Source organism: Microtus ochrogaster, chromosome 16, assembly GCF_000317375.1.
Source record: "Microtus ochrogaster isolate Prairie Vole_2 chromosome 16, MicOch1.0, whole genome shotgun sequence".
Classification (NCBI taxonomy): Eukaryota; Metazoa; Chordata; class Mammalia; order Rodentia; family Cricetidae; genus Microtus; species Microtus ochrogaster.
Window position 1 is genome coordinate 2,711,194 of NC_022018.1, and position 22,528 is coordinate 2,733,721.

Here is a 22,528-nt window from a genome sequence, read left to right on the forward strand (position 1 = left end):
TATCTGTCTGTCTGCCTGCCTTTATCTCTAGAGAACTTCATACATAAGTGCATATGGTAGACAGGGTCTCTTTAGTCCAGGATGACTTCAAACGTGAAGTCACAGATGACCTGGAATTCCGATCCACCTGCCTCTGCTTCCTGAGTGTACCATCGCATGCACCTCCCCGAAGACATCTGAGAACATCAAACACAGTCCACACAAGTAGCCTGCTTGACCTAGAGGGTTCCCACAGTCCAGTGACTTACTCAGGGGTGAGATGCAGACCTGTGGTGGCCAGGCCCAGAAAATCCCCACACCATAACTGAGTCACACACCTGGAATCCTTTTCCCCCTGAAAGTTCTCTCACCTAACTCCCCACACCCTGTGAGGAACCTGTGGACAGAATCCTGCCCTGAGGGCCTAAGCCCTTTCTGTCACCAGAGCTGTATGCTACTGCCATCTGGTGGTTGTATCTTTTTCCTGACTCTGCCTCCAATTCCCTCTGAGTCCCCATCCTCTTTCCAACACTAGCTCCCAGAAAAGGAACATCCCAAGGCACGCGTATAAAGCTAAATACAACCAATCGATGAAGCAGTAAATGTCTTCAGACTTGAACTGCAAGCTTCGGTTTCCCATGGGATGCTGCAATTGGGCATGGATGCTTGGATGTAGACTGTAAATTGCCACAAATCATGAATTCCTCCACGGGACCTTTTAAGAAAGCCATACTGGGATTTTAGGTCTCTCTGTTGATGATGACAAAATGAAGCTATTTTCATAGGTCATCCAGGCTGCTTATATTTGAAATGTCGTTAATAATAGGGTTTAAAAACAGCTGGTGTTTTTAATAGACCTGAAGCCTGGGAAAGAAATGTAAACTCATAGCTGATCTGACATCTTATTAGGACCTGTACCCTAACTTATAGATGCCATATTGCTGTGACCTCATACAACACACGGGATATGGAGGACTCTCTAGGGGCTCTTATTTAAAGGCAGTGATTCAGCTCTTGAGGAGCCCACCCTGATGCCCTCAGCACCACATGGGTCTTACGTTGTAATAATGTGCTGGTCATGTGAAGTCGGCATAAACACTGAGGCCACTGCATCTATCAAATCAGAGAAGCGGCATAAAACTATGTTTCGACTTTCAGGCTCAATGGTAGAACATTGTTCAGTGAGATCCTGGACTTGGTCCCTGTGCTGTGATGACTTACCAGCATCAGCTTTGCAATTCAGTAGAAAAGTTCGGCTGCTCCAAAATCAGCCAAGCTGACGTTAAAACCCACATGAAATGCTATTTATGAAGGGGCGAAGGTATTTGTATCCAGCACAGTGAGTAGGATCTTTCAAAACATGAGGATTCATAGTTTAATTATTTTGCCTTGGTGACTGTCTGCTTCATAAATGTGAATAATAAAAGGCTTCTGTGGTCTGAGTATAAAATAATTGGGCAAGTGTACTATTTTTGAAGTTCTTTATACCTAATCATATGACTCCCCCTGGATTCTATCTTTTCTGCTCTTATACTGTAGGAGTGTTTTCCTATTCCATCTCTTTTACTAGCTGCGTGTTCATGTAACTATATTAGACAAGGAAAATGAGGTTTGTTTGCTTGCTGTCTCATCGCAGTGTTGTTCCGCTGCTAGTTAATGTGGTTTGGAGGTGAAGTGTCCCCAGAGATGGATGTATTGACAGCTTGGTCCTGTGTGCAGCAAAATGCAGAGGGTATGGGGTCACAAGGATAGGACTCTAGATTAACCTCTGATGGACTCACCACTGAATGGGAAGAGGGAAGCAGTGGAATTGCAGGAATTTGGGTTTACTTGGAGGCAGTGGGTCTCTCGCTTTCTCTGTCTCTTTATCTCTCTGTGTGTCTCTGTCTCTCTGTGTTGTTCTCACTCTGGCTTTCCTCCCTGTCCACTATAAAGCAAATATCTTTTCCCCACCACACCCTCCTCCTGTGATATTTCTGCCTCGAGACAGGCCTCAAGCACAGCCAGATCAACCACATGTGGGCTGAGACTCCCGACAAGTACACTGAAGTAATCCTTTCTCCCTGTGCTTGGTTCTCTCCTGTGTGGTGTCTCCATGACTGACCCACTAGAACAACGTCAGCAGAAGTTGGCTTTCTCTGGAAAGGCTGATGGAATCTGACTTGTCTGCCATTGCTCTCAGAATTCCTCCTGTTCTGTGATTTTGCATGGTTTTTGTTTTGTTTCTCACCCCTCACCCCCCAGATCAACGGTTTCCTGCTTCCTCGGACCCCCTAGGCATTCTCCCTCTGTCTGGAATTCCTGAGAAACACCAAGCCAGGTTGAAACTGATCCTCAGAGACTTGACCCTTGCATCCAGCAGATGAGTGTGGTGGGTTGTGTTGGAAACACCATCATGAGGACAGTTTTGCACAGATAATGACATGTATTTGATACTGTCCATTTTCTTCAGTTTATCTGGCCAGTCTACGGAACGATTCCCTTTACACACCTTCTTTGACCTCCAACGTCCAACGCTTTCCTCTCTCCGTTCTCATTAAATGATCTTTCTCCTAACTTCGTCTGAAAGAGGCACCCCTCTGAGAAGACCTTCTCACAGCTGCTGCAAGGAAAGCGGGTGCTCAATTCTCCGTGATTCCTTCCCATTACCGTGGGTCAATCAAGTCAGTCTCCTCTTACAGGCAGGGTGCATGGTACCCTAGCGCCTCTGGACCACCCAAGGGCTTTCTTCTATAGTTATCTGTGTTCTCTCTTGAAGCATCTTTTTTGCTCTAGCCTGCAACCCTTCTACTTGATAGAAAATACCGCTGAGCCCACTTTGTTCCACGGCCACTTTTTCATGTGTGTACTCTGTACTAAATAGAATCTTCTGGGAAAATTGTGTCTACAATATTGAATTGTTACCTGACTCTGTTTCAACAGACGTAAAAAAATGTTTAATGTTAATGTTTTTTTGAGGGGTTGTGGAGGATATGCAAGTGTGCATATAAAGGTCAGAGGACAACTCAGGAGCTGGTTCTCTCTTCTCACTATGTGGGTTTTGAGGATCAAACTTCGGTATCAGCTTGGTAGCACACACCCTAAGCTGCTGAGCTATCTTGCTGGTCCTCAGCACACATTTGACCCAAACCCTCAGTGAATTCCTCTCATCTAAATCATTGACCTCCATATGTTGAGATTAGATATTAAATCTGTAGTCTATATCATATTTGAATTCACTTTGGTTTTGAACCAAAAGAATAATTTCCTGTATTTTACCAAAGTCCTGTCTACTGGAGTCAGTGTTGGGACACCTTTGTTAAGAATTTCACTAAGGGTCATGGTTTCAAAGACTATCTATGTGCTACTTTCCAAATTCCTGCCTGTGACCACAGTTCTCATTGGAACCCTGAATTCGTGCAATGAATTGTCCACCTGGTTTCATTACATTGATATCCCACAGACTTTTAATTTACTTTAATTTTTTTGAGATAGGATTTTACCAGCTTAAACTCAGTACATAGACCAGACTAGCCTCCAGTTCACAAAAATCTGCTCATCTCTGTGCTGGAATTAAAGGCATGTGCCACCACATCTGGCCAAATGTCCTACAGATGTTTTGGGTTTTTTTTTTCTCAAAATTAAGACTTACAAAATATTTTTTGTTTCCTTTATCAAGGCTGCTTCTCTCTAGGTATTCCTTTTAGGAAAGAGAGCTGGTATTCTCAGGGTTGTGCATCTCTCACTTCACTTTCAGCTCACAGCGTGGTACACTCTTGTCTCATGGTTAAACACTATCTCTTGGTCCATCTTCGCAGTGGTCACACAGCATGTGTGATGTCACCACGGAGACATGAGTCATGTTATTTGTTCTCCACAAAAATCTCCCATGGCTTTCACTCACAAAGTCCCGTTGCTATAGCGATAGAATGAACCTAAATGATCCTAAGCCTGGCCATGGGAAGAGATGAAATCACAAACACCTACTGACCGTTTCCCCTGTGAGACCTGTGTGCTCTGCCTCTGGCGTTTGTCTAGTATTCCCGCCCCCCTGGTGGCATGTCTTATTCATTTATCATATTCCACACTTACCTTCCACAGATGCCTTATATGAGACAGAAACTTACTCTTCCTGTCTCTCATTCCAGCCCCTCTTCCCAAAGTGCAGAGGAATTGCAAGCTGACATTTAAAAATACTTGCTCCTATTCTCTTTCCCCGCAGAGCACCACGGGAAGAGGGATTTTTTTTCATTGTGCATCTCCAGCATCTGGGCCCTAGTTTGTTTTTATTGTCGGCTAGGCACAGCCTTTTGTCACCAGAGAGGAGGAAACCGCAACTGAAAAATTGCCTCACTCAGATTGGCTAATCTGTGAGCGATTGTCTTGATTGGTGATTGGTGATTGATGTAGGAGGGCCCCAGGCATGTGCTGCAGAGATCACTCATGGCTGTGAGCTGCTCAGCAGTTACGATGGCTATAAGATATGGCTTTTGAATATGCTCAGTTTGTTTACACAGACATTCCTTATAATAAGTATCATGCTAATATAAAAATCAGGCAGACATCTCACCAAGTAAGGAAGTTGGACAAGAGGTGCTACTTGGTACCACTTGGAGATCCTTTCCAGTAAGGCCCCTTCCGAAGCCTGAGGCTTAACTGCATCCCCTGTAAATCCCTTCAGCTGTGGCAGGCTGGGAGGGAGGCCCTAATGGAGGGGCAGAGCATCCTTAAGAGCTTTGGAGAACTACTAGTCCTGACAAACCGGCATTTGGAAGCAGAGAGACAGTGTTGAAAGTTCAATAATCACTGAAGCCTGGATCCCGCACGGTCCTGAGTCCTCTCACTGATGGGTGTCTCCTGAGGCCAGAGAAGCTGCATTTCTGCAGTGTGGCAGTGTGATCCGGTCCTAGAGACTTTTCCCAGAGTTCCAATGTTTGTATCATTTTCTTGGGGTGGTTGCTTTGTGCTGTCAGGGCTCACGGCTTGGAGCTAGTTCAGCACCACATTGGGGTGAGTTCCTTAGCATAAAAAGGCTTGCCTTGGACTGGCTTTTGAGGCCTAATTCTTGTCAGAACTCCCTGGTAGCAAGTTCTGATTTTATAGGCATTACATTATTCCAAACACACAGAATGACTTTTAAATTACACAAAATGATTTCTCTTATGTTCCTACCATGTGGAGCTGGGCTGCATAAGATCACTAGTTTAACATGAACCATGTCCCTCTGTGGTTTGTATTTCAGTTCTTTCTTGACTTCGCACTATATCTTTTCAAAGTCAAGGAATTTTGAATTTATTCATTTATTTATAGCAAAACAACAGTTATTGAAACCTCATTATTAACAAGGTATTTTGAAGAAAAAAAACTCAATGATTTTTTTTAAAGGACTACTTCAGACGTAGGACTATTAAAAAGAGAAACCCAGCCAGGCAGTGGTGGTGCAATCCTTTAATCCCAGCACTCGGGAGGCTGAGGCAGGTGGATCTCTTTGAGTTCTAGGCCAGCCTGGTCTACAAGAGCTAGTTCCAAGATAGACTCCAAAACTACAGAGAAACCTGTCACAAAAAAAAAGAACAAGAAAGAAACCCAATATGAAGTGTGTGTGTTAGTATGGGAGCTATTTCCATGAGAATGTCTCGAGAGTCTAAGCAATGTATTAAAAAAAAGGGGGGGGGGGCTGTCGTGAATATTTTCTGGGCCAGGTGTGGTGACCCATATCTATAATCCTAGTACGAGGGACACAGAGACAGGAAGATGGTGAGTTCAAGGCTATCCTGGGCTGATTCTGAGAAGGTCTCCTAAATGGAAAAGTTTAGATTGTGCCAAACTACCTGGACTCTTATTCACGTGAATGGCTTGACACAGGCTGTCCCTCAACTGTTTGCCATTTGTGTGTGTGATAACATCCACTGTATCCCATGCATAAGAGTTCTAGAGGAAGCCAGAATCCACTGTAACCCAGCAAAGCAAGGCTTTAATCTTCTAAGTATTTAAATTACTCTAAGCATAGTGATTTTGTATTAGAAGAGACATTATAAACTTTCCTTTTAGAGGAAGATGGACTTAAAAAGAGGATTGTAAAGTAAAGTGAGCATGAGGATGTGTTTTCCTTTTCTTTAGAGACCTTGCTAAGAAAATCAGGCCATCTGTATTAACACAGAAGTTTAGCAGGCTCTAACCTCACTGCACTGTAAACTGAGGGCATGCATGCATGTGTTTTCATGTTCCATTTCAGCTCCAGTTTGCGTGTGATCCTCTGGAAAGGCATCCTGAGCTGTGCACACCACAGAACAGGCTAGTGTTAGACTGTCTTCACGCTCTTCTTTTAACAAGCCCTGGGGCGATAAATTTCCTTCACTTTTATCTCTTCTCTTTTGAAATGATTCTTCTAGATTTGCAGAGCATTTCTGTGAGCATCAGGAATAAAGGAAAAATCTTTTACCTTTAGCCAAAATTCAGATAAAAGATTTAACTGGATGGTGGTGGTGAATGCCTTTGTTCCTAGCACTCGGGAAACAGGCAAGTGGATCTTGGTGAGTTCAAGGCCAGACTAGTCTACAAAGCAAGATCCAGGACAGCCAGAACTATTAAACAGATAAACCCTGTCTCAAAGAAAGAAACAGACAGACAGAGTCAGACAGAGACAGAGAGACAGACAGGGAAATTTTGAAGATTTAGGATAACAAGCTACTTAGGGCTACCATAAGAACAAGGGGGACAAAGACCAAGATGGAGTATTTGCACCAGAGTTTATGTTGGACTTTTTCTATAAACATTTGCCCTGTTGCTCAGTCTCCAGCCCTCATCTAAGGGTGCAATGCCGTGGCCATTAGCCCTATGTGTTCTCTAAGTATGTCTTACTCCAAAAGCATTCATATACCTCGCCCCACCCCTGCTCTTCACATTCTCTGGAACTCTCAAGGCCAGTAGGGGAGGGAGGGCAGAGGGGAACAGGGAAAAGTGGAGAGGGAGGGCAGAGGGAACAGGAAGGGTCCATTTGCTTCAACGGCTGCAGTGATTGATATGATCTGGCCACCCTTAAATGTTCTCTGCTCTGACTTCATCCATGCCCAGTCATATGGATCCGTGTTGAGTGGTTTTAAAACCATTGCCATCTAGTGTGTATCGGGAGCTCATGATGAGCAAGAATATTCACTAGAACTGGTTGTTTTTGTTTTTTATTCCTCCATTAATTTTTTTTTCTTTTTCATTGATGGATTTTGGGGAGGGGGATGTGACAACTTCATACATGTATGTAATGAATTCTGATTATTCTCAATCCCACTTCTTCCTATCTTTTTTCCATCACTAACAGGTATGTACATGCATACACACACACACACACACACACACACACACACACACACACACACACACCAGTCCCTTTCCATGACTTTTGGTTTTGTCATATAACCCATTTAATTTAACCAGGGCCATCTATGTAACCATTGGGTTGGAAGTATCCCCTAGAACCTGGTAGGGCCATTGATGGGAACATGGCTCAGGCAATGATATCCTTCCTTCCTCAAACTGGCAGTGGAATTATTTCAAGAACAGAGACTCCCTTACACCCTGGAGTCGTAGAGAAGGAGCACTTAGTGTGAGGTCCATCAAACCAGGTTTAAATCCTGCTGGGGAGCTATGCAGCCTTAGCCAAATCACTCAGCTCAGAGCTGCCTTCTCATTTGCCGTCCAGGGAGAAAGAGCATAAGACCTGAAAAAGGTCTTGCTACTAAAAGAGTCATCCTCAGTGTCTGCCCCAGCCCATGATCCCTCAGCTCAGAGTCTGCCCCAGCCCACAATCCCTCAGTGTCTGCACCACCACGATCCCTCTTCTTGTCCTTATATTCCCTTTACTCTTGGCTCATGCCAAGCCTGTGAGTGTGGTGTGCAGCAGCTCCTTCTGCCTGTGAGCATGGTGTGCAGCTCCTTCTACCTCACTGTCCTGAGTATCTCCCTAAATGTCACCTGGGTGAGAGACATTTAGTGTCCTCTGAAGGTCAGTCTGAGAAGCAGCCCTTTAACACCCGCTGTGGCATTTCCCGGCAGGACCTTCAGGAACGCAGCTTGTGCCTTTATACAGGATGTTCCTTTTTATGGGACTTCAGGAGAATTTGGTGTCTGCTCTGAGTGCCAAGCAGAGTGGCGCTTCTGAGCATTGGGTTTATTTTAAGCTTATGGCCAGTAAATTATGTAACTGACCGAGTTTCCCTTTTTTGAGTTGCCTGTTAGAAAGCTTATAGCCAGATTCATCACTCATCTGGAGGAAGCGTATTGGTCATCGCAGGGTGTGTTTCAGCATTTATTTTTTGCTTCCAACCACCCCCCATCTTTGTTGATCTCTTATTGTAACTCTTTTTATATATAATTTGAACATTATTTTAATTTTTTTTTGATTTTTTTGAACATTATTTTAAAATGTATTTGTGAGAGCTTAGTTCACTGTAGGGGGGGGTTAGCCAGCATGTTTACACCCATAAAGTCACACCAACATGGCTGCCCAAACATGAAGTGAATAAGGTCAACAATAGTCACATAAAGTGTTGTGGGGAAAGTCCACAAGGCCTCAACCCTAAACAAAAAGCTAGAAACAAATAAGGAATTTTGAAAGGAGGAGATATAGTCTTATCTAGGGAAGAGCAAACTGTGCTGGCTAGTTTTATGTCAACTTGACACAAGTTAGATTTATTGGAGAGAAAAGAGCCTCAGTTGAGAAATCCCCCCCTGGGGTATGTTCTTAATTAGTGATCTTGGAGGGCACTGCCCATTGTGGGTGGGGCCACCCCAGAGGTGGTCCTGGGTTCTGTAAGAAAGCAGATTGAGAAAGCCTTAGGGGGCAAGTTTGTAAGGAGCACCCCTATGTGGCTTCTGTGTCAGCTCCTGCCTACAGGTTCCTGGCCTGTATGGGTTCCTTCCTGACTCCTTCAGTGCTGCACAGTGATGTGAAAGCACAAGCCAAATAAAGCCTTTCCTGTTGTGGCGTTTTATCTCAGCAATAGTAAGCCTAACTGGGACATATGTCAACTCATTATCCAATACCAAATTGCCATCCTTGAAAACATACGTAAAGTAACATTATACAGACTGAGTAGGTTGTATTCATGTATTTAGGAATATATATATATATATACATTTACCAACAATTAATGAAAAAGAGGGTATGAATTTGAAGGAGACCAAGGAAGGCAGTTGAGGGTAGATTTGATTGGAGAAAAATAAAAGGGGAAATAGTGTAATTATACTATAATCTCAAAAAAAAATAAATGGGTAAAATGAAGTGGCAAATTGTTAATTTTGTAAATGATTGTCGTGGTGGAGTTAGTGGCAGGGCATCTATAGCCAAGAATCTTTATGGGAAGTATACTTCATATGTACACACACACAATGTGTGTGTGTGTGTGTGTGTGTGTGTGTGTGTGTGTGTGTGTGGAGAGAGAGAGAGAGAAAGAGAGAGAGACAGAGAGAGAGAGAGACAGAAAGAGAGAGAATTTTAGGAACTGTCAAGAACGGTTTGTGGCAATGTTAGAGGCAATGTGTATTTCTCTTTCTTGTCATTCCAATCAAAGAGGAAATTAAAATAACCACTTGGAAGTACTGGAAGTATTTTATGCTGTGATCATCATGGATTTGCTCATGAGATATTATAATCAGAATAGCATGCCTTTTTCCATCCAAAGACCAATATTTACTTTCCTATATGCAGGTTGTATTTCTTTCCATCGATAATGAATAGAATGAATGGGCCAAACTTATTTTCGGAAGGAAGGATGTGCTGTGGTGAATTTTAAGCAATGGTTTGGACTTGGTTTCCCTCATTCCCTTCTGATTAGCATAATGGCTTCTGCCTTTTGCACAGTGTTTCTCCTTCAGCTGGAAAGTAGCGACATCCCCTCTGTGCCCTGAACTGTGTTGGGGAAAACCAGAAGTCCCGGTAGAGAGGGATTCAGCTGCAGTATGAGAAGGAGGTGAATGGAGGTTTTGCTTGCTTATTTTCCGAGTTAAGAGTGATATGGGGAAATTAAAAGAAAATAGAGTAAGCTACCAGTAAAAGTCTACCCAATACAAGACAGAAGGAGGCAGTCCGGAACCTGCATGAATTTGAACGCTTAAATGTTTTATTACCTTGTGTTACAAAGTAAGGACATGTTCTTGGGTCATTTTGGAGAGAATCAAAGGAGAATAGATAGACGTGGATTATGACATTCTTTGCAAGTTTCCCTGAGCTATGCAGAAGGAGGGCATTGGGTTTTAAACACCTTTCATTGCAGGATTTCTCTCTTTTAGATGTGACTACATTACAAGATAAGAGGGGGTTACTAGGATTACCAAGTTTTACCACACTCTAAGCGAGGTATGTATTATATAAGCTACAGCACAAAGTTTGTCTTCTGGATAGACAACCTGTGGCCAAGTTCTGCATGTAGGCATTCACTGATAGTTATCAGTGTGAATATAAAATCATAATCATACTCAAAACATTGAAGTTCTGTTTTGTTTGCAGGGGTTGGGATTCAATTACTTGGTTCTCAAGCATGAGTTTTGTAAATTATAAGTCAATTTTAAAACTATTGGAACTGTTGGGCATTGTGGCACATGCTTATAATCCCAGCACTCAGGAGGCAAAGACAAAGGCAGGAGGATCTCTGCGGGTATGAGGTCAGTCTGGTCTACAAAGCAAGTCCTAGGATAGCCAAGGTTACAAAGAGAAATTATAACAACAACAAATAAACCTCTTCCTTCTATTTTCATCCTCCTCTTCCTCCTCCTCCTGTGTGTTCATGTATGTGTGAGCGTGTGTGTACAGGAACACATGGAAGACAGAGGTCGGTTTGAGGTCTCTGTGTAGTCTCGAAAACTCAAAACAACAACAACAGCAAAAACAAGAACAACCCCCCAAAAAAGAAAAAAAAACTGGGCAGTATGATTCTCCCCCGACTACTCTTTATTTTGCTAACTTCTGCTGTTATCTGAATGTAGTCTGATTACTAAAAATGATAGGGATTGGTTTGAGAAAAATAAACATCGTATTAGAGCAAAGAAGAATATAGAAACCTTGGTAAAAAAAAAAAAAGAATGCTATTTATTTCCATATAAGCTAAGTAAAATTGAACTGTTCTTTTTGGTGGCTAAAGAAGTAAACTCTAAGGCTGGAGAGATGACTTAGTTGGTAAATTGCTTGCTATGCAACAAGGAAGTCCTGAGTTCAGATCTCTAATACCCATGGGAAAAGCCAGGATAGTGGTACACACCTGTCATCCTAGGGCTTGGGAGGCCAAGACAGAGGGATCCCTGGGGCTTCCTGGCCATCCAATTTAGCCAAATTGGTGATCTATAAGTTTAATGGCATATCCTATCTCCAAAAACAATATGGAGGACAATCGTAGAAGATACCCAATATTGACCTCTGTCCTCCATGTACTCCTGTACATACATGCTCACACATACATGAACACATATGGAGCAAGAAGGAAAAGAAAGAAGGGAGAAGATGAAGAAGAAGAAAGAAGGAGCAGAGGAGGTGGGGATGATGGTTAAAAAGATATAAAAGGTTTGACAAGGATTCTGCTTAGAATCCTACAGTAAGAAATGCTTGTTAGAACAAGACTAGGAACAAACTAGAGCCGGAACCAACATGCCCATGAAGGCACGGCAGACTGCCCATCAGACTGAGCCACAATGGTGGATGGAATTGGGCAGAAGTGGAGAAATGTGGAAATAAACATCTTTTACTTTGAGACTTCTTTCTGTCTTCTCTGAGCATGCTTTTCTGTTCTAACCCCCAAGTTCATCCTCTTCTCTCACCCCCATGCCCCGGGTTATCAGTAGGTAACATCATCATCTTTGAGTTAACCGGTCTCAAGGAAGTTTCCTTGCTGTTCTCTCTTTCTCTTTAGCCATCTTCCAACCCAGCTGCACACTTACCTCCAAAGGGTATGTATGTTAAATGTTATCTCTCCGACCATGTCTGTGGCTGCCTGAACTACTCTCAACACAAAGATGAAAGTCTAGCACAGAGTTCATGATATGCTTGCCACCTGCCTTCCAAACCTCCTCTTGTCCCTCTCCCCCTCTTCCTTGACCCTCCAGCTTCTGAAACAGTATCATCCCTTCCTCGACAGAGATGTGTGTTTATGCTTCTTTCTCAGCTCTGGTCTCTCTCTCCTTGCCTCATCTCCCCTGCATTTTCATCCCAGTGCCTTCCCACCCAGCAGCCTCAGCTCAAAGAGCTCTTCCCCCAGAATGCCTTCTCTGCCTTCAGTTATTTCAAATGTTTCCCTGCTCTCTCTTTTCATAACACTCTTGCTTTCATCCAACTAACTTACTAGTTTGTAGAACTAGTTTGTGATTAATAGATTCAAATGGTCCCCCTGCACTTTGAACCCCCTATATTTAAGGATCTCAGTTATTGTATTTACTTCCTGTTTTGTGACCGGTGCCTGAAAGACTCAGGCACATACTCAACAACACTCAGGTGAGAGCGACTCAATAGACAGAGATGGATAGTTGCGTTTTTGGTGGTGGTGGTGGTTCTGTTTCGGGGTTGTTATTGATTTTGCATTTATGGAAAGTAGGGCAGTGATTTTCAGTGGCCTTAAGAACACTAGACCCTGAGTGTGCGTCACTGTAACAATGTGTACGATGGATGAGATGAACAGAGGACTGTCATGGTGTTGAGCGTGGAGATGGCCTTGATGAAACCTTAGCCACTTAAAGAGCTGTAACAACCAAGCAGAGTCACTCCTGAGGAGAAACCTGTTCTACTCTAGAAAGTATCTCAAGATTGTGGAGACTTTGGACATTTCAAAATTAAACTTGTTTTTAACTGTATAAAATAATAAAACTGGTCTTGGAAAGATAGCTCAGCAGGTCAAGGTGTTTACCATCATGCGTGATGACCTAAGCTCCATCCCCTGGACTGCACGGTGGACGACCAGATGTGACTCCTACAAGCTGTTCTCTGATTTAAGCACATGATCTGTATCATATGCATGCCCATGTGTGCATAAAAATAAATGTGTCAACAAATACATGGACGTGAATACATGTTATACCTACCAAGTACTTTTGCTATATGTGCGTCTTGTAAAATATTTGAATTAAGTCAAACTTACCTCCTTGAACATTTCTCGTTTGTTTTGGTACTGTCGTCACCCTGATGTGCAATAGCATATTAGAATTTCTCTCTGTGTGTATGTGTGGTGTATGCATGCCTGCACAGTTGTGTATATGTGCTCACTCATGTATGAGCGTATGTGCTTACCTGTGCATGCACATGTGGAGACCAGAGGTCAACATTGGCTGTCTCTATCTTTCCTATGGTTTTTTTTTGAAAGAGGGTTTCTCACTGAACCTGAGTAAGGCTAGACTGGATGGAGAAAAGGCCTCTAGAGCCCCCCTCTCTCTGCTTCTGCTCATGTTACTGTGATTTGAGTGGGCATCACCGTGGCAAAATATGATGTGAGGGTTAAGATCCAAGCTCAGGTGTTCGTGCCATCTTCCTACTCCTCAGTGCCAGGACTTCTGCTTCTCTGGGTAACTAATGGCACCATGCTCGGTTTCTCCCTTCTGCTGCCTCTCCTGTCATCCTCAGCTGCGGTGAGATCATCTTTTCGCGGTTGGCTCTGTTTCTTCTAAGAAGAAAGAGTCTCAGTCACTGTGTGTTTTCTCTCTCCTCGACGGGAGTCACAGACAAGATGAATAGTAAAATAATCCCCACATATCATAAATCACACATCCCTGGGCGTATGATTTAAGATGCCTGTCATTGACTTCACATATATGGATCTGTGGTTATTTGGAATTATTTCTACCATCCTTTCTCTGTTAACACTTTATGAAATTTTAATTTAAACATACCGTCGATTATTTTTAAAAATTCCTCATTGTCCCACTCATTAGGTTTACAGTGAACTTCATAAATTACCAGCTATTTGGTTAACTTCGTTTGATTTGATTACTTAATAGCTGGACAGTAATTGCCAGTACATAAACACAACAGCTTCAGATTCCTTGCTGGTTTTGGATAATAATCTGGCATTTTTTAAACCAAATTATCCAGAGAGGTTTGTTTTTCCTACTTGTTAATAAAACTAAGCATTTATTTTTGATTTCAAGGCTTCGGCAGTTCTCCTGTCCTGCTGGATAAAGCTGAACTCTGCTGTGGAGTTTGGGATGCTCTGGTCTGTTCCAGACGAGACTGCTCTCCCTACCTGAGCTTTCTCTTCCCTTTGCTTTTATGTCCTCTCCGTTCCCTCCTCCCCACAAGCTCCCTTGGATGCTATGAATTAATTATTGACTCCAAAAGTAATAACACCCAGAGGTATTTTTAAAATACTAGTTTCATTTCTTTAACTGAGGTCAAAGTAACAGTAGTATAAATAATATGGGGGGGGATATGTTTCTCTTGGTGTTGCTGTGCCATAACAAACCACTTCCAACCCACAGGGTCACTCCCAGTGAGAGACTGGAAACTAGCTGCTTTGTTTCCCGGATGTACAGCAGGCTTTTCTGTGTTCCTTCAGCAATACATCTATCTTAGGCCAGCAGGAAAGTGGAAAGGGCAGGAGGAAGGCAAGGTCCAGTCCCTCTAAGGACATCTAGGGGGTTGGTACATGCCATTTTTTTCTTCTTTCTCATTGGCCAGAAGCTAGTCACATGATCCTGCTAGTTGCTAGGGAAGCTGGAGTGTTTCTCTCAGTATAAGCTCTCTGCGTCTGTTCTGGGTACTGTAGCTGAAACGGTGAAGGAATAATGAACACGCGAGTGCAGATTTACGTCTCCTTTTCTACCTGCCCTTTACTGTGCTCAATGCTAGCAATGCACACTCAAATAAGGAAGGAATTAGTGGGAGCACTCAGCTTAGTTGGAAGACTTTGAAGCAATGTGATGACACACACCTGTAACCCCAGCACTTGGAAGGTGGAGGCAGGAGGATTAGGAATTCATGGTTGTCTTTGTCTACATAGCATATAATAAATCTGAGGACATCCTGGGTGATATGAGACCCTGCTTCAAAAGTCCCAGAGACTGGAGAAGTGACTCAGTAGTTAAGAGCACTCGCTGCTCCTCCAGAGCATGGCAGTTGGGTTCCTAGAACCCATGTCTTGGGACTTACAGTCGCCTGGCTTCCAATTCAAGGTCCTGACACCAGCTTCTGGCCTCTCCGGGTACTCAAACATATGTTGTACATGCGCACAAACACATATGCACACACACACACACACACACACACACACACACACACCAAGAAATAAAAGCACAAATCCCTAAACACACTTTGGGTAAGTTCTTATTTCCTTAATATATTTTAAACATGTAATCTACCCACATTTTTGCTTGTATATTCTATAGAAACAGATGTATCATGCATGTATGTAGTCTGCATGTAAATTTCTATGCTACATATACCATCTAGTCACCTGGCATTCTTTCTCTGCTTATTGTCCATTGAGTGCCACACTGCCCGCCTTGTCAAAGGAGCCCACATATCCCTGACTTTACGGAGCGGTGACTGTTCCTTTGAGGGATAGTTACAAGAGGGTTTGCCTGGTGTCCCCGTTTCCCCTCATCACTGTGTTGTAAGGTCCTGGAGTCTGGTTTAGGCACGGGGGCACTTGCCTTATGTCAACACTTAAAGGAAGATGGTGACATGGACTCCCTGTTAAAGAGAAAGAAAGTATCACAAAGGAAAGGTACTTTATTATTTCCTGTCCCTAGCATGTTAGCCCAGGGGCAATAGGCTTGAAGGTCCCCAGCAAATTTCTGCAGAGCCCACTTAGAGTGTTCAGCATTCTTTCCTGGGTTCTTGAATGGCAATGTGGGTGGAATCTCTAATGAACTGGGGAATCTCTTACATACTGTGTTTAAAAATATCATACTTAATAAAAAGTTAAGTGAATTCTGAATCAAATTCAGAATCTACCAAGAGTTCACTCTTTCCTCCAGTATTTTCTTCTTAGTCTATCTTTGACTTTATTTTTATTCTTTGTTTTTATGAAATGTGCGATAAAGAAGCTTTTTAAAAACCTTGATCCTCCCCATGTTCCTACCAATCCAACTTTATGTTCTCTCTCTCTCTCTCTCTCTCTCTCTCTCTCTCTCTCTCTCTCTCTCTCTCTCCTCTCTCCTCTCTTCTCTCTTCTCTCTTCTCTCTCTCCTCTATATTTGGAAGGAATTGAGAGAATAGAAAGAAAATGATCAAAATATCTTAATGAAAACCTTGACTTTTATGTTTTATTATATCGCTATACTTCTTGCTAGAGTTTCTTCAAAAAGTCAAACTGAAATCCTGTGGACTAGGTGCAAATCTTGCATAGTTCAGAAAATGTTGATCTTCTTTATAACACTTAATTTGAAAGTCAATTTCCAAATTAATTTAAAAAGACCTCTGACTTAATCAAAGCCTAGTTGCTCTAGATCGGTTTCCTCAACCTGTGGGTTGCGACTCCTTTGGGAGTGGAACAACTCTTTCACAGGGACTGAATATCAGACATCCTGCGTGTCAGATGTTTACATTATCATTGACAGTAGTAGCAAAATTACAGTTAAGGAAGTAACAGCAAAAATAACTTTATGGTTGCGGGTTGCCATGGCATGACGAACTGTACTAAAGTGTCACATCATTTGGAGGTTGAGAACCCCTGCTCTGTATAGTCATATTTTCCCCTTAGATCCTTCAAAAACATGGACAATTAGTATGTGAGAACCATAGAATTTGGAAGACTGTGTTAAGTCCAAGCTATTAATTATACTACTTCTATGTTACCAAACACTAACCATTTGGGGCCTCAGTCCCTCTGTCAATCATGTAAGAGGTCTGAATTAAACCAGAAACGCCTTCGGGTTCTCAGTTGTCCTGGAAATGAATGAACAACAATATAGGATTGTTACCCAGGCTCTAAAAAAAATTTTGCAAAAGGTTGCAAATTAGTAACTTCTCACTTTCCATGGGCCTAAAGAACACGATGATGGTTGATGCTCTTAGCCTCTGGTGTGAAATTAATTCATGCACCTTCTTAAGTGATAGAGAGTTACTTGGGTGTGGGGGCAAATTTGGATCAATATGGGTGGCGTACTAAAAGGTTATATGAATCATTGCTTATTAGCATGGTTGATATCATCCAAATTAATAGCTGAGTCCCCAGTGCCTCAATGATTCATGTTTCATTGTGCGGCGTGTACAAGGCCTTAGACAACTAATGTAAAGATCGGCTCCCTGTCAGAAAACCATGTCCTTCGGAAGTGGTATAAATAATAGTCTACATGGAGTATTGACTTGCTAAGCTCTCGGGTTTGTGGAACATTTGGCTTATTATGTCTAAATCATAGATGATATATTATTTAACCAATTAATTAGGTCTGACTCTGATCACATTTGCCTGCCAGAGCTCTGTTTATTTAACATGCTTCAATGTAGAAAATGAGTCTTTGGCAACAAGCAGGAAAACACTGTACAGCCGCAGTGGTTGAGTGAGTCAGGTCCTGAGGCTACTCCAGCAATCTTCCTTACAAATCCTTTGCAATACATACTGCAGGGCAAAGCATCTCACAGTGGAGAGGGTGGCTCCGGAGTCCTAAGAATCCACAGTGAATTCAAGTCTAGACTCACTCATTTGTCAGTGAAAGGGGAGGAGGGAGAACGAGCAAATCAGATATGCCCAAAATGTTACAGAGGTACCAGTGAATCAAGGATGCTGTTGCCAGTCTGTGCGTAGCCGAGAAGGGCGAAATAACAGCCAAGCAGCGGCAGGAGCAGCGCTGTTCTCAGACACAGTCACATAAACAGCAGCCAGGGTAGGCCTCCTCCCTTCCGAAGCAGCAGACTGCAGCCTGGTGAAATGCAAGGCTCTGAGGTCTGAAAATCTCCGGAGGAGAGCATGGCTACTGTAAAAGCCTTGCTCAGAAACCCCAGCGATCTGGACAGGCTCAACTCCACATTAGCAAGAGTTCCTTTGGGAAGAGAAAGGCTACCTTTTCTAGATTTCTGCCAGTAGGCAGCCCCCTTAAAGAAGATCTCAAATTACCTGTAAGAAATTTTAAAAAGGCAGACAGAGAGAACAAAGTTTTGGCATGCCTGCAGAAACAGCAGTATCTGTAAAAACTACCTAGAGACCGAAGCTAACTGATCATTTGCCCATGGCTCTTACCGGGAGTGGAAGGTGGGGAGAAATGGACAGTGGCCGTGACGGGGAGACGAGGCACGGTGCAGCTTGGTGAAGCCACGCTCTGACTGCGTTCTGCCCCCTCTTCATGCAGTGCTGCGGGCTGGTGCATCGCCGGCGAGTTCGGGTGTCCTATGTAAGTTTCTATTGCTGAACAGCTGCGGCTAGGAGCTGAAAATGTCACTTGTGTCTGTCTGGTCTCTGTTGCTTCTTTTGGATGCTTTAATCCCTGTGCTGAACCAAACAGAAAATCAATCATTTATGCCACGAGTTGTCAAGGCACCTGAGGTCTATGAGACTCTGAGGTCTTTCCAGAGATGCTTTTGTATGTTTATCTTTTGTGCCAGGTTACTTTCATAAGGTTGGGAATAGCTTGTGGAGGGATTGATCTGGTGTGTATATGTGTGTGAGGGAGTATCTATTGTCTCAGATATCTGTGTCCGTTCAAACCAGTTGATAGACTCTTTTGCTTGGAGTTTTCATATTTGAATTGTGCCATGGGAAAGGAGATCTTTTTCTAGATATGAAATAATACGGAGTTTGTCAAATTACAGACCATCATTGTCTAATGTTAAATCCTGTTTTGAAGAGCTTCAGAAGAGGAGTAGATGATAATCGTCTGACGAATGACACAGCTGTTGCAATCATGCCAGCGTTTCCAACGGCTTTATCATTCTGACTGTCTTTCTGAAACAGCCCTTATTTCGTAGACCTGCTGTGTTTTCTTTTTTTGCAAAATGGCTGTCTGAGTATTAAATTCTAAAAGGCAGGCTCTCGCAGATACCGAAGTGTCACTGTTTGAGAGGGTTGGATGTTAATTGAAATCCACGGCACTGCCACCCCGGCGACAGGCTCCGAGGAAGAGCAGGCTTTATTTTCACACTCCTGTGTGCAGCCCCTTTATTTTCATGGAGTGAAAGGAAAGGGAGCAGGCGATTTATGCAGGCTGGCCAGACTGCAATGCTGACTGGCTTAACACTGACTCGAGATTCCTGGATGCAAAGCAAGTAGATAATAGACAGTGGACACTAATCAAATCTTAAGGGTATCACTTGGAAATCTGTGACCTTGGGGGTTGGGCTAGCAGAAGAGATTCACCTGAGACCTCAGGACAAGCAAGGTCAAAATCAGCCGTGTTCTAAAACACCAAGTTGAGAATTAAGGGTGGGAGGGGGTGACAGATCATTACATTCCTATTAGAGCTAGAAGATTTCTCCTTTATTAAATAATTAAGGCCTTTAAAAGCTCCTTAATTGAAAGGGCTTTAGAATTGTTGTGTGCTCAGTGCCATTTGTGTTTTGAAAGCAACAGCTGACCCGTCAGGAGTAAATGTAGTTGTGAGGTAGGCAGCCAAGATTTTTTTTTTAAAGACGACATCTACAGGCAGAGATGGGTGAATTTTTCCAGTAGAAAAATTAATTGATTTTTAATAAGATTTGGGAACAAGTACCATAACTTTTTCATGTGCAAAACTGCCTAAAAATAAAAATTTCAGAATAACTTGGAATTAAAGACCTCTATTTTCAGGAATTAACGAGGGCTCTGACTTCTGTGGCTTTATGTGTTTCTGTTTATTTTGCATTATGAATTACAAGAAATCTAGGCTTTTTTTGCCTCCTGTACAGGAGGTTTCTGAACAAGGATGTAATTTATATTCTGCTTGCTTTTGCCCCGTTTTGGTGTTATACATGTAAATATGTAGAAAGAACAGACACTATATCCTGGTTTTGTCATTTTGGAGTCATGACTAAAATGGGTGAGCACTTGTTTCTTTATAATTATCAAACTTTTTGCCCCATATTTAGGGTAAGAAGCCACAACAATAACTAGTATATGTCTGTTTTAAAGACGTTGTAAAGTCAGATATTTTGATCTGGTGTATGAATTTTTTTTTTTTTTTTAGAATATTTTGTCTTGGGGCTCTGTTACCCACATGTAATTCCTTCAGGTATTTAACTGAGTGCTGTTTAACCTCTGGCTTTCAGTTTTCTTTATAGATGGCCAACACAAAGCCATAGGTTGATGAACTCTGAAACACACAGTTCCCTTAGAGGGGAAGAACCAGTGGTGACTACATCTGTGAGTGAGACCTAGTTTGCCTGCAAAGTTATCAGATCTGGGGCTACTCATTGAATAACTGGGTGTACAGCATTTCAAAAGGCAGCCCCGACCCCAGTATTTATACTAATATATGGGGTATTCTATTGTCATTTCTTAAATATATTTTCAATTTTGGGAAATGACAATGTAGGTCATACCAGTAGTAAATTCAAACCTTTGTCTATACATATAAATCAGATATGTCTTCTGTATGTAACATTGGAAATTAAACATGTAAATAAGATAACATACGTGTTCAATTACCCATTGAATGACTGCATTTCAGTCAGTGATGGATTGCACAGATCATAGAAGTTGAGGCAGATAAGGGTACCTGGTGATTTAGTTTGTAAGCACTATGATGTTTATACAGCTACACGATTGCCTGGTGATGCATCCTCCGATGGGTTATTCACTGCTCAGTGGTGTGTGTGTGTGTGTGTGTGTGTGTGTGTGTGTGTGTGTGTGTGTTCAATCTTCTGGCAGTTTTTCTTTCTTTTTTAACCATTTTCTTTTTAAGATGACAGCTTTGTTAAAGATTCCTCCTACTCTGACATTGTCTTTTAGAAAGAACGGTGAACGTTATGTGGGCAGCAGAGAAAGTTATACGCACGTGCCACCTTTCTGCATCTCTAGTTCTTTACCTTCCAGAGCCGTTGGTTTTATTTGGCTCCCTTCCCTCTCCTGCTCAACATAGGCTTGATATCCAAAACTTTTTCTATGAGCAAAGAGCCTTGACCATGGGCCGGAAGCCCTGTTTTTCTCTTTAAGACTCAGGACATAAGGCTCTCATTTTGACGTTATTATTTATTTTTGAGATCTAGTCTTCATTATTTTATTTATACCTAACAGTAATTTCTCTTTCAGAACCTGGCTTTATACCTCAGGAAATCCTTATGTTTACCTAAACTGCTTTGCCATTTTATTAAATGGTATAAAAATATGTCAGCTGAATAACTATTATTAATTTAAACATGGAGAGCACTACGGTGACTTGAAAAACATTGACATTTGCATCCTTTGGGAGAAAGGGTTGATTCCCATTCTGCTAAGGTTTAGTTGAGGTTCAGGTGGCCTTCCATGCTCATAGGTTCCACATTTGTGGATTTCACAGCAGGATCAAAAGTCTTTGAGAGACGTCACATCTATATTGAGCCTCAACAGTCTCTTGTCTTTCTCCAGCAGCACCGTATAACAATACCAAAATTTGTATCACACCAAATATTAAATCATCTACATATGACTTAAAGTTTGTGGGAGAATGGACACAGGTTACGTGCAAATTTTATCCCACTTTATATGGAGACAAACTAGCATCAATATTGACACTCACAGGGGGTGTGGTTACTAAGGATAGGTTGTATAGATGTGCCTTGTCTGAAAGGCTTAGGAGTACAAATCTTTAAGATTCTCCAACCAGCCTGGTCTACAAGAGCTAGTTCCAGGACAGGCTCCAAAGCTGCAGAGAAACCCTGTCTCGAAAAACCAAAAGAAAAAAAAAAAAAAAGATTCTCCAGGTTCTTAGGATTTTTAGTTTTGAGAATATTCTCATAGACTTTTTTTTCTTGACTATGCATCCCTAATCTGAAATTCTGAAATGGTTCAAAATCCAGAAAATCCAGGCTCAAAATATGTGGATGAGTAACCTGCAAATCAAACACATACGAGAGATGGTGCTAAAATTTCAACTTCGAAGTTTGAAGAATGTAGGCAGTACTCAAATCCAGAAGACCTGCCTTGGGGCTGGAGAGATGGCTCCGCAGTTAGGACTGTGTACTGCTCTTCCAGAGGGTATGAGTTCAGTTCCCAGCACCTAAGTCAAGACAGCTCACAACCATCTGTCACGCAAGCTCCAGGTGCACAGAACCACACACATGAAGTTGGTTTGTTGTTGTTATTGTTGTGTTACCTTATTTTGAAGAAACTAGTCATTGTCTACACCTCTTGTGTTCACCATTGCTTACTTCCCTCAGTGGAATCATTTATCTGACAGTATCCTGGGCTCATTTTTCCTGTATCTGAGTCTTGTAGAAATGAACTCATATAGACTAGTTTCTCATCTCATTTACCCAGGTCACTTGTCCTTCATTTATAAGACAGCTCTTTGTGGTTATAGTTATAATCTTATTCTTGTGGCTATATAGTATTCCATTGTGTACTAACCCATGATTTAGTTAGTCATTCTGCTGTTGATGGGCTCCTGGGTAGCTTCCAGTTTGAGGATATTATCAGCATTATGGTTTTTAACAATTGTGATATGTAATGTTTAGGCATATAATTCTGTTGGATTTCAATCTAAGACCAAAAGT

The 22,528-nt window shown here is 42.2% G+C and overlaps 1 protein-coding gene across 1 annotated transcript in view; it reads left to right on the forward strand.

Moving 5' to 3' along the window:
- The first annotated feature begins 17,323 nt into the window (after positions 1-17,323).
- Positions 17,324-22,528, forward strand: part of Cacnb2 (calcium voltage-gated channel auxiliary subunit beta 2) — a 231,558-nt gene continuing 226,353 nt past the window's right edge. Inside the window, exon 1 of the mRNA XM_013348962.2 lies at positions 17,324-18,255. Coding sequence (XP_013204416.1) covers positions 18,208-18,255 — 48 coding nt within the window. The 5' untranslated portion in view covers positions 17,324-18,207. The remainder of the gene's footprint in view (positions 18,256-22,528) is intronic.